Consider the following 13,255-nt stretch of genomic DNA (forward strand, 5'->3'; position numbering starts at 1 on the left):
CCGGATCCTCAGTGTCCTCCCCATCGGAGGCTTTGGAGTGGGATTGTTTTGTGACCTTCACATTGCTCGTGTGTTCTAAAGCAGCTTGCTGAGGATGAGGGGGATGAGCTGGCCCTGTGCCTTGTGGCACCAAACCTGAGGGAACCCTCTCCCTTTCAATGTGGAGAATGACTTCCTGTGTGCTCCCTGTGTGCTCCTCCATGGGTAGGAGGAGGCCACTGTGGCTGAAGCCCTTACAAAACGCTGCTCACTGAGCTGCACAGGACCCCTCCCCTTGCCTTGGTCTCCTCACCCAGAAGGCCAGAGGAAAGAAATGCATAATAGATCATCTAGGTCCTCCTTAATTTTCCTGATGTAAGCTCTCAGCCTCCACTGGGGAAGTGTCTGAGGGGTTCTTCACAGCCAAATCCAAATCCAGGAGTCCATGGGATGTGGTCTCTGCATAAGCCCCTTCCCTGCCTCCTCCCATCCCTATCAACATGATATATCTTGTCTCCATGACTTTCTCCACCTCACATTTCCACGACTAATACCATGACCACCGTCACCACTACCACCAGCGTTGCCACTCCCACCCCCCACAGTGCCCACTACCATCACCGTCATCACCACCGCCATTACCAATACTTCTGCCAGCATCGCCACCACCTTTACCATCATCCCTGTTGCCACCAACATAGCAGACCTGAGTTGAAAACTCACATCTCACCAAGCATTCCGTTCTCATTCCTTTATCTACTCTCTGCAATCCTGTGTGGAAAGGAGTGTTATTCCCCTTTTACTGATAAACAAACTGAGGCTCAGGGATGTTGTGCTCGGTCCACCTATGCCTCCATATGTGCTAGAGGATCTGAATCCACACACTTAGTTAACTACAAGTGCTGTCTCTTAGTCCCTGTGCTCCCATTTGCCTCCTGTGACAATGTCGCTTGATGTCCTTGTGTATTTTAGTTTGCTTGTAACTTTCTGAGTCACCGATGCTCCATAAATGTAAACTTTTGTGTTCAAACAAGCCTGGCCACTTTGTTAGTGTGGGGGAATTCTAGCTAAGTTTGATATGCTTGGGGGCAGTCTTAAAATACAGAGGACAGGACTGGAGAGATGGGTCAGAGGTTAAGAGCACTGACTGCTCTTCCAGGGGTTCTGAGTTCAGTTCCCATCACCCACACAGTGGTTCACAACCATCTCTAATGGGATCTGATGCCCTCTTTTGGCGTAAAGTTGTACATGCAGACAGAGCACTCATAGACATAAAATAAATAAATAGATCTTTAAAAAAATGTGGAGGACACAAAACGCTCCTCCTGTCTGGTCCCTTTCACTGCTGGCTTCTCAGGAACGAGATAGGACTGTATCTGGAGCCTGTTGTCCCTGACACCCTTAGAATATTCTTCACCTTTTGCTGGCCAGCCCAGGGAAGATGGTGTTCTGTCCAAGGGACATCTCTGCCTGGAATAGAGCAATCTGTCTGACAAGCTTTGGGAGCCCTGGAGCCTGCAGACTGCCAGACTGTCTCCAGGAGACCTAAACAAACCCTCAGCGCTATGGGAAAAGAGCCAGCCGTAGCAAGCCGAGCATTTGGCTCCATAGACACTGAGCAGGAGTTCTGGGGAACCCGATGTAGCCACCTGGTAGATTAGAGTGTGACATGGCCACAGTTAGCACATGAGCTGCTTACTTGTGCATTAGTCTATAACCTTTTTCCTATTCTTTCCAATTTCTTGTATGCTTATATTGTTCGTGTGTGTGTGTGCGCGCACAATTGTGTATATGTTTGTTGTTTGCAGGTGTGGGGGCACACGGGTGTATGTACACATGTAGAGGCCCGAGGCAGACGTCAGAATCATCCTCTGCTTTCCTACCTCATTCATTGAGGCCTGGGTCAAATCCAGGGCTCACTCATGTAGCTGGTCTCACTATCCAGCTTGCTCTAGGGATCCCCTCTCTGTCTTCTAAAGCTGGAATTATAGGCCGGCTGCTACCCATCCATCACTTATGTGGTTCTAGAGAGCTGAGCCCTTATGTGTGCGCAGCACGAGCTTTAACTACTGAGGCATCTCCCCAGCCCCTCATTCGTCTCTTTCTCAAGCCTTAAATTCCTTATTGGGCTTCAACCACCGGGAAAGGAGTGATGGGCATGTGATACCAGCCAGACATCACTGAGTCCGTACTGCGTACTTGTGAAGAAAGAGCATCTCTTCGATGGTGTCCCCAGAAACACATCCCTAGCAGAGGGTGAGATTGCACTTGGATTCAAAATGCAGACCTGAGTACGATACACACAGTGCAAGTGAGCACAGGGAGAGGTGGTTTCCCTACGTAGTTAAGGACAACCTTGAACTGCTCTGCCTGCCTTTCTTACCCAGTTTATGTATTGCTAGGGATGGAACCCAGAGCTTCATGTATGTTAGGCAAGCACTCTACCAACTGAGCTACAGCTCCAGCCCGAGACATGATTTCTTGCACAAACTGTTTTGAGGTTTCCCTGTGTCTTCACTGAGCCACCCGAGCACCATCAGTCTCTTCTGAGGGTACAGCCCATTACTCAGGCCCGGTTTTCTGGGGAGAGGCCTTTTTGTGGCCTTGTGTTCTAGGGCAAGTTGTCACGTGAATAAACATTCAACAAAGCAGTCTTCATTACTGCTACATACATAGCTACCAACTAAGAACGTGTCTGCTCTCCACTTCCTGCTGAGGTTGAGCTAAATGACCCGCAGCGGAGAGCAACAAAATTATTTAAGATATATCCAATGTGATGGGACATTGTGAAACTATTTAAATAATAGGGTCAAAGGTCATTCATTAACCTAGGGAAATAGTCTGAAATACAGTACTGCATCATAAAACTATATAGAACACTTGATAGATGCTGGCGGCAATTTAAGAAAAAGCAACACAACTTTTGAATGTTTATTTTATGTTAGGTGTTCTTGAACCAATGGGGCTATCTGGCTCATGAGCTGGCATAGACATGGTTCATGGTCTCAAGGACAGTGAAGGAAAACGTGACTACATCTATTATGCAGATGAATGAATAAGCTTGTAGAAGAAAGGAATCTCTCATCAGCCCAGGCACCAGGAGACACCTCTGCATGGAAGTGATGTCCGAGACCAGCTGTGCTTGGAACAGACTTTTCTAGCTCTCCAGCCTCAAGCCATCTCCCCATTCAGGCTCATTTTTCTTCCCCTCATTCCTTGCTTTACTCTGTTTATAAAACAAGTAGTGTTTTGTTGATCCTCTCTGACCCAGGGGCCAAAAGGGCCTGAGGCTTTAGGGAGGCGAGGGTTGGCCTGTGAGAGAGAACTAGAGGGTGCTCATGGGTGACCAGGTAGAAGGCCCTTGTCCTGGTGCCACCCTGGCATGCTGATTCCTGCTGATGTCATTGTCGGATTACCAGGCATTTAGCAAAAGGCCTCTTTTGTTTATGCCCAAGGGATCTAATTGAGCCTTCGCATCTGGTGCTCACAGCTCCTCCCAGTGAAGGAGGGAAGCTCACAGCTCAAGCATGCCTGGAGGACTTTCTGTGGGGAGACACCAGGGCAGAAGGCATCTGTGGGCAGCACCTCAACCAGATGCCTTTAGTTCTTGCACGTGGGCAATGAGCTCTGAATAACCTTAAATTAAGTATCCACCCATGGACCAGAATGTGTATCTGCAGAAGCCCTGGTAGTCATTTCAGTAGGACAGAGGCTATACTAAGTGCCTGATAGATGAATGGATGAATGAATGAATGAATGAATGAGTGAATGAGCCTCAGAGGCTTTCTTACTTGTAAACATCTGGGGGAGCTTGGACAGACAGTGGTTGGGATTACAGCTTCTTCAACTGGGACTTGCTGCCCACAGAGAGGCCAAGGGAAGAGTACAACCCGAGGAAGGTGTCTGGCTGGTTGGTAGAGCTGGTGAAGAAATCTGCAGGGGTGGGGGATGGTGGTGAGTAGGAACTGGAGAGGATGGCAGAGCAATAAAGGCCAGATGTGGCCATGAGTCTGGGCAGCAGAGGTGGCCTTGGAACTGGTTTCAGCTATGCACTTAATACAACTGAGGCCCCAACTGCCTGTTTGCTGCCGTCTGTGGGGCCAGTTTAAAGGAACAGTTAAACAGCCACCTCAAACCTGGAGCAGAAGACCCCGTGGGGCTACTGAGGCAGCTGGTGCCGGAGAAAGGGGCTGGACCATGGCTGTAGGTCACTGTGGGGTGAGCTATGAGTGTGCACTGAGCATGTATGAATATGGGTACATGTGTGAGAACGTGTGTAGATGATTGTCAATGTGTAAGTTGAGGGGGTGTGTCGGTGTGTTAGACCAAACACTGTGAAAGTGTGTATGTATGTGAACTCCATCTTCAGTGACACCGGTGGGGGTGTCTCTGTAGCAGACATAGGGGGAAATCCCTGGAGGCCATTTTAGGTGAAAGCATTCGTGGGATGGCCACATCCTTCCCTTCTCCTTCATATGAGGTTAGATCTTCTCGAGAGTTGATTGGGACTTCCGTGGTGTCCCTTTGTGACGTTTATCATTATTGTCCTTTATTTTGTTATGACGACTAAGGGATTTCCCCATTCCAAGACTGGAAATGTTCCTGTATATTTTCGGGGGTGGGGGAGTACCCTCGAAGCAGAGTCTCGGGTCATACTCACTATCCTCTCAAGGTTTAGCCCAGTATCTAGCACGTAGGTAGTATTGATCAGAGTCCACGGATAACAGAGTGAGGGTGGGAACTCCATTTCCTCACCCTCCTCTCACACATCTTCAGTTTTGCTTCTCACCTCTTCCTTGTATAGTCTGTAGGCCCCATATTTGCCTCTTTGGTAACCTGCTGAGCTAGGATGTCGTATTTAGCAAGCCAAATACAGGATATCCATTTTTTTTAAATGATTCACATTGTGTGTGTGAGCATAGACATACACACACACACTTGCCCCAGAAGGGGCATGGAGGTCAGAGGACAGCATTTGGAGCTGGATTTCTCCTTCTATCTTGTGTTGAGGCAGGGTTTCTCTTCCCATACCTGTGTTGTGCAACCTGGGTTTCCTGCTGTGAGCTTTGGGCTGGTTCTTCGGTGCTTGCCACCCATCATGCTGGAGGAGGGCTGTGGTTACAGATGTGCACCACACCATCGGACTTTCCACATGTGTCCTAGGGAGTGAGCTTGGGTTTTCAGACTTGTGCGGCAAGCACTTTTACCCACTTCCCTGGCCTCAGCGACAATTATTTTGTATAAAATAGTTGATATTAGAATTTATTTTCTATCAAAATCTATTTTATGTTTTTAATATAGACATACAATAAGTGTAAAATTATTGGACCTAGGCATGGTGATATGAGCCTGTAAGCTCAGGCTGAGGCAGGAGGATTGTGAGTTCTAGGCTGATTTGTGCTGCGTTGTGAGTTCAGGCAAGTCTGGTACATAAAGACTGTTTCCCATGCTCCAAAAACCAAACCAAAACCAAAACCAAAACCAAAAAAAATAACAACCATGCAAGCAATTTATGTCTCAACTCCTCCAAGATGGCTGGGATCTAAATTATTTATATTTATCTGAAGTTAACCAGATGTCCTAGATTGTAATCTAGCAGCCTGACCTCTGACTGAAAATGCTCAGTTCTGCTGAGGGGATAAGACCTGATGACGAGAACGCCTTCTCGCTGCCGCATGAAGTCAGCCTCGTTCATAATATGTGCCGACACTTGCTTGTACAGAAGGAAGTGAAAAACCTCAATTGCTGGCCTCAAGTACACGAGAGAGGCCAAGAAAGACTGGGTACCAGGCGGGGGGTTAACCAGAGGAAGTGGGAACTGACAGATTGCTGACGCAGGTTTGGTTCCACCTTCGCATGCGTGACCTTAAACGGCAGTCCGGGCCTTTATTCAAGGACAGTTGTTCTCTGTTGATGGTGTCATATTCTATGTCATATTCTATCTTGATAAATCCTAGAAGTACCTTTCAGGTAGGAGGCATGATCTCTGCTTCTCAGATGGCTGGGCCAGTGAATACCGGATGAAGTACCTTCTAGGACAGTGGTTCTCAACCGTCCTAATGCTGCACCCCTTTAATGCAGTTCCTCATGTTGTGCTGATCCCCAACCATAACATTATTTTTGTTGCTACCTCGTAACTGTAATCTTGCTACCGTTATGAGTCCTAATGTAAACATCCGTGTTTTCTGTTGATCTTTAGCAACCCCTGTGAAAGGGTCGTTTGACCCTCCAGTGGCTTGAGAACCACAGCTCTAGAGGTTCGGCACGTCTGGGAAGCAGCAAACTAGGAGCTGGAGTGGGGTAGTGCACGGCTCACACACTTCTTGCTTCCTTCTAACCCAGCCCAGGCGGCAGCTGCAGAGTGTGGTGAAGGAGATCCATAGGAGGAACCGGGAGTCTCATGTACCAGTTTCAGTGAAGTCTCACTGAGTTTCAGGGCTCTCCATCTATCCATAATCTATACCATCTGTCATCTATCCATCATCTGTCTGTCTACGATGTAGCCCACCTGTCGTCCATCCATCCTTCTATCCATCTGTCTGTCTGTGATTATATCCCATCTGTCGTCCACCCATCTATCCATTCTCCTACGGTGATGCACAAACATCTATCTGTCCTCTTCTCCCTCTCTCCTCTCTCCTCTCTCCCTCCTTCCCACTGTGTTGAGTGCTGGGTATCTGTACTAACAGACAAATAGCCCTGGGAAAGCTCTTTAGCTCATTTGGGGGTTTATATACCCTTACATTTCCTTCTGGGCTAGACCACTAGCCCTTCTCAGCGTTGCCTCTCAATTGGCAGCTTGGCAAAGATCCAAAGTTGATCAGAAACTAGAGACTCTTCCTGCGGTGACCCTTTATTGTTTTCCTTCCATTCAGCCTGGGATGAACAATGTGCTAGACTATGGCCTGGACCGCGTGACCAATCCAAACGAAGTTAAGGTAAACCAGGTAAGTTTGATGCATTCTGGCCAGGGTCTGGGGGAGGTTCTGAGGTTGGGAGGGGATCCCCAGTCTATCTGTCTGTGAGGCAATGTTATCTCTCCTTGGAGACTGATGATGGTGTCAGGGTCTGATTTATGACTCTATGACCTCGGTGGTCAAGGGAAGAGGAGGCCATTGCCAGGGTCCTGGGTAGAGGGTGGTCACAGTGAATGAATGAAGGCTGTAGAGCAGGCCACTTGACAATGAGATTTTCAACCCAGTGTGTCATTGCTAAGATTTGGCCTCCAGACATGAGAAGGGACCTGGAAGGGTGTGGCTGGGTGGTGGGGGAGGTGCAAGTGCACAGTGGGGAAGAGAAAAGAGCAAGATGCAGCTGTGACGTAGCTGAAATAACACTGCAGTGTGTGGAGAGGGACTTAGAGTCCCCAGAGAGCATCACCTGGGGACATCGTTAGGACTCTTGTCCAAATTGACCCTTCCTTTGATACTTTTGGGGCACATCAGCCAGCTTTCGGCTACCATTCTCCCAGCAGCCTCTTCCATGTTTTCTTGTCAGATAGCAGATCACTGCCAAGGTCTTGTAGGCTCAGTTGCTATGGAGACAGAACCATCTAGTAAAATACAGAACCCGGGTGGGAGAGCTTTTTTTTTTTTTTTTTTTTTTTTTTTTTTTTTTTTTTTAATGGATAATGTACTGCTCTGGAAACCTCTCTCCCGTGGAGGAGGAGGATGGAAGCAGCATGCCCTTCTCGGGCTCTGACGTGGGTGGGGTGTGGGGACTGGCTGGGGCTCAGCTGTGTGGATGTGGGGTGTGGGGAGGTGAGAACAGGACCTTCACACTGTCTGTTTGGGGAGGGTGGCCTTGGAGCTGTGCTAGCCCATTGTAAATGCCATAGCTAGAGGACTTCTGGGGAGTGTGACCAGTGGCCTTCTCCCCGAGGAAGCATCTCCATGCCCCCAGGCTACCTGGGAGTGGAAGAGCTGTGTCTTCCAGCTTTTATAAACCTGGGTGTGCCAGCCATTGGCAATGCTCTGAGCAGGGAAATAGAGGCCAGACTGGGTGCATGGCATAGCACAGGCTCATGGTGGCGGGTTCTGCATGGGATGTGTCTTTTTTGCTGTGTACTCACCTCTTCTCTCTCTCTCTCTCTCTCTCTCTCTCTCTCTCTCTCTCTCTCTCTCTCCAGCTCTCTTTCTCCTGTGTGTGCACCCTGACCGTTATGAAGCAGTAAGAAGAAACATCACAGGGGCTGCCCTTCCCTCTCCAGCAGCGCAGGGCCCATCAAATCCCTTGTGGAGGGCGGGGCTGGGGCCGGGGATGAGTGTTGTGGCTTTCTCATGAGCAGGTGACCCTGTTTCCTCCTCTTCTTTTACCTGCACTGAGAGGAGAGGGTCACACAGAGAGCTTGGAGCATCTTCTGCGAGGCCTGAGGAAGGCAAAGGTTTGCTTTTCGTCTCAGTTCAGGGAACTTACAATGAAGAACGGGGTCGTTTCCAAGAACGAGGAAATTCTTGACATCTGTTTCCCCTCAACGGAGGCAAAAGCCCATTGAGCGTGAGAATGGAGGCTGTTAGGCTGGCAGGTGTCCAGGGCCTTGGGTAGTCAGCTTCATCAGACCTGAACACTGGGTGGTAAGGCTTCCCAGCCCTGGGAGAATCTGGTCTCTCTCTCTCTCTCTCTCTCCCTCCCTCCCTCCACCCCCTCTATCTCTTTTCAGTTCCTATACCTTAGGATATACAAAAGGTCAACTGGATGTCTCCCCCCTCCCTCTTTCATTCCAAAGAACATTTGGCCCTACAGGGAGAACCCTGGGTAGAGACTGAGTCTGCCTCTGGGCCCTGTTGTGTTCTGGACTAACCCTTCTGTCCCTGGTCCTCCTCTGCCCCAGGAGGGGTCACACTGCCATCTAGTGCTGCTCACGACCGGGTCACACTGTTACCCAGCCATGAGCGGACACACAGCGGCCCTAGGAAGGGACCCAGCTCTTCCAGTTTTGGTCAAACTCCTGGGCCATTCAGAACTTGAGTTTCCTAATCTATAAAATATGCCTAACGTTAGTTCTTTAGGAGATTGAGCAGGATCATTTGTACAAGTGTCTAGAGCAATATACAACATGTGAGGTATCTAAGAATAGGTGTTATTCTTACCATCATAACGTTATTATATCGTGAAGGAGATGGGTTATGAGGTATCATCTTTACTTATGTCTTTGCGATTATTCTGTTTAGTTTCAGTTAAGTTTTAAAGGTAGCTTACAAAGTGATGAGTTTTAGGATGCCATTTTCACACACACACACACACACACACACACACACGCACACACACACACACACACGTTCTTGATTCTCTTTCTCTGGAGCAAGGGCACTTTCATTTTGCACTGGGGCCCTGCAGGCTGTGAGTGGGTGATGCTGCCTCTCCTTGCTCAGGAAGTATTAGACAGACAAGTATCTGCTCAGATGTCCCAGCCTCAAATTCTGGCTCCCCCGACAGCTGCCCTTGCTCTCTTTTTTGTGTACATTGTACTAGCAATTTCAGTTTCTGGATTTCCTTATTTGCAGCCTCTGCCCCCCTCTCTCTGCTCGCGTCCTCGCTGTCTTCCCAGCTAGTGTTCCCTCACTTCTCCTAATAGACTCCTACCAGGCTGCCTCATCCCCAGCTCTCTGCTTGATGGTCTTCTGGCTCCCTTTCTTCTGTCTGGCAGGGATCCCAGGGCTTCTCAGGCATAGCTCTGACCCCTCTAACCTTCCCTGACAAATTGTCCCTAGCCTCTGAGGGCCACAAGATGTATAAACAAGTCTGTCGCTATTTGGGAAATCCCATAAGAAGATAACAAGTTGTTAGAATGTCAGGAATGGAGATCCGTCAGATTCCCCAGGCAGCAGAGTCTCAGTGTGGGGAAGGGTAGTCCTTTAAGTGGGAGTATCGAAGTGGCTTCGCTCCAGAAGAGACCACATCCAAGAGGAGGGGACATGCGTGAGAATTCCAGGGTTAAAAAAAGAGCTTGCGGTTAGCCTGCTCTGTCACCAGGTGGTTGTCTCTGAACTGCACAGTGTGTGTGTGGGTGTGTATTTTTAATAACTTTAGCATGATGTTTTTATGTCCTTTTGCCTAAATAATAATAATAATATTGATAATTGGGTTTGCAAGATTTAGCAAACAACCCCCCCCCCACACACATGATTCCTAGTTAAATTTGGATTTCAGATAAACAGTGATAATGTCTTTTATTATAACTATGTCCTGACTATTGCCTGGGACAATATTCACACACACACACACACACACACACACACACACACACACACATGATTCCTTGTTAAATTTGGATTTCAGATAAACAATGATAATGTCTTTCATTATAACTATGTCCTGACTATTGCCTGGGACAATATTCTGTCTTGTAACAAGAGAAGATGTCATACCCTGCATGTGCCATGTTTTAGCAACAGTAATGTTAACCCTAATTAATGGCCGTTATATATTGAGTCTCTGCAATGTGCCAACTGCCTATATTAATCTATTTACCTCCCCCCCCCATATTTTCCTTTTATAAATGAGAAGCCAAAGGCTTGGCGATGCCAAAGAATTGTCCAAGATCAGACAACCAGTAACACGCAAAACCAAGATGGTAACTTTTGTCTAGACCCAAAGCTCATATGTTTCCCTGAGTCACCCCCATCTCATAGGTCAGATGTCACTCCACCCCTTAGAAAAGTCCTGAACCTTTTCCCTGCACTGCCTCGTTCTGCACACATTTCATTACGCACAAATCTCAGTCTGCACACAGGATACATGTGTGTCATTCCTGAGGCAACTGATCATGGACAGATGTGGGAGGAGCTAGAACTAAAAGCTGAGATTCGCATGGATAAGCCAAGATAGAAATGAGGGTGCTTGGGATTCAGCTGGGTCCCGTCATTGGCTGAGCATCCCCGACTCAAAATTCTGTCAAGTCTGAAACTTAGCGCACTAAGACAATGTCACAGGTGGGAAAGCTTACATTGTGAAATGTTGTTTGGGCTGGATGTGGTGTTATGTGCCTTTAATTCCAGCACCCCGTGAGTTCAAGGCCAGTCTGGTCTCCATAGCAAGTTCCAGGCCAACCAGGGAGATATCACGAGACCCTGTCTCAAAACACAAAGTTTATTTTATATATAAAATTTTGGGGAATATCTTATAAAATTATGCTTAGGTCATGTATAGAAGGTATAGACAAAGTATAAATTGATTTTCTGGTTAGACTTGAGCCTCATCCCCAAGATTCCTCATCAGGTATGGGTAAACTTCCAAAAATCTGAAAAAAAAAATCTGAAATCAGAATTGCTTACAGCTTGCGTTATTTGGAGCATGCAGTCCCTCCCCCATGCTGGAATGCACAACGAAGGCTGGACCCCAGAAAACCACTCGTAATTCTAGGAACCAAAAGAAAGACTAGAAACCACACCAGGGGAAGCGTTCTGAAAAGATGCTAAAAACAAAGAAAGTGAATGACGTGTAAAAATCATTAAAATTCTGAATATGGAGACAGTGGCTCCACAGGCAAACATGTGAGGCCGCAGAGAGATCAGCAGAGGTAGAAATGGAATGTGTGCATGCGGCTGTCACTTCCAGCGATGCTCCCTGTGGGACGTAGAGATTGACAGGACAGCCAGAGTCCTACTCCTTTCTTCTGGGTGTGTGCACTGAGGATCCCTGAGCCACAGGACTGGCCGTGGGGCACTAGATGATGGGAAGTCTGATGGGGGTCCTAGGGTCTCTGAAAGAGGGCGTCTAAGATACTGGCTGCTGGGCATTGAACTAGCTGTGGATTGGTCTTTACGTCATTAGTGGGATGAATCGTATTCCCTGTCCTTATATCTCATCTCCTGGTTGGGGATTTTGCTCTGTTTGTTTCTATTGTAAATGGGAAGTCTGGACAGCGTTCCATTCTGCAGCAGCGTTCCTAGCGCAAGGCAAAGGGAGGCTGTGGTGGAGAGAGCAGGCGAGGCGGAGAGAGGCTGCAGGCCCATGTTTCCCATGGCTCACTCCTCAGCCTTGCATATCGCAGAGGTGGCTTCGAATTTTGGTCAACGATTGCCCAGAAGTGACTGCGGCAGGTATTAATGCTGACGACCATCCAGAGCCTTTATCTTCTCAGCACAAAGTCAGTCATAAACTGTTTCTCCTTTGAGCTTTTTAATAGTTCAGAGAAGTGTAGATTGCTTTGCCTTTGCAGAGGGATAACCACGTGCAAGAGCCTAGCTCCTCCTTTAGCAGAGGTCCTAAGCTGTTAGATACTATTCTGAGTAACACTTCAAGAAAACTCTAACAGACACATTTGATTATAGTAATTTGAATGCAAGTCTATCCGCATCCCCTGGTCCCTTTCTGCCTTTCTGTCTAGAGTGCTTGTCTTTTAAAACAAAGCCCCATGTGGAGGAAGAATGGGAGCAAGGACAGACGTGCTTACCCTGATTGCCAAGATGCTGGATCAGCGATTCTCAACCTGTGGGTCGAATGACCCTTTCTCAGGGGTCACTCATCAGATGTCCTGCATATCAGATATTTACACTCTAATTCATAACATAGCAAAATCGCAATTTGTGGTGTGTGTGGGGGAGTCACCATGACATGAGAAACTATATTAAAGGGTTGCAGCATTAGGAAGGTTGAGAACCACTGTTCTAGAGTTTCTAGGGTTGCTGAGTGTTTTCAGATTTTTTTTTAATAAGAGGACATTTACAAAAGGTCTTTATCTTTCTAAGCCCCTAAGCACACCAAAGCCAGCCTTGATTGGGTGTTTGTCAAGGATCTACCCTGTGTGAGGCAGGATTCTAAAGGAAACAGCTGTGCTCTGATGGTGGCGTGCGCACTATAAAATAGTTACATAAATAAAACTTGTGATGACCTATGAGAGAGGAGATCAAATGTGGAATTAGAAACTGAGAGGCCTCTCTAACCTTTACTTGAGATGCCCCCCTTGCACTGCCTCAGGAACAATCCATAGATTTCCTGTGGAAAGCAGTGATTGAAAGCAATCCAATGAGGGGAAATGATACCCTGCATGAAGGAGAGAGAACTGTGTTCTTGACACTCCATCTTGGGCCCTGGGCCCTCCTGTTCCTCTGAGTCAATGGACCAGTGGCTCTTTTTGCAATGGCTAAGGAGAAGTAGGGTCCTTCTCATCTTATTTCTTTTTGTTGTTTTTGTTTTTTGAGACAGGGTTTCTCTGTAGTTCTAGAGCCTATCCTGGAACTAGCTCTTGTAGACCAGGCTGGCCTCGAACTCACAGAGATCCTCCTGCCTCTGCCTCCCGAGTGCTGGGATTAAAGGCATGCACCACCACCGACCA

At 47.7% G+C, this 13,255-nt stretch overlaps 1 protein-coding gene across 2 annotated transcripts in view; it reads left to right on the forward strand.

Annotated features, from left to right (window-relative positions):
• The window catches only part of Rgs9 (regulator of G protein signaling 9), a 69,319-nt gene that overhangs the window by 28,035 nt on the left and 28,029 nt on the right, over positions 1-13,255 (forward strand). Inside the window, exon 9 of one of the 2 annotated variants that reach the window (XM_048446077.3) lies at positions 6,855-6,926. In XM_048446077.3, coding sequence (XP_048302034.1) covers positions 6,855-6,926 — 72 coding nt within the window. The remainder of the gene's footprint in view (positions 1-6,854; positions 6,927-13,255) is intronic. The other variant, XM_048446078.3, reaches the window with a different exon arrangement.

The sequence above is a fragment of the Myodes glareolus genome, chromosome 9 (assembly GCF_982192425.1).
Source record: "Myodes glareolus chromosome 9, mMyoGla1.1, whole genome shotgun sequence".
Classification (NCBI taxonomy): Eukaryota; Metazoa; Chordata; class Mammalia; order Rodentia; family Cricetidae; genus Myodes; species Myodes glareolus.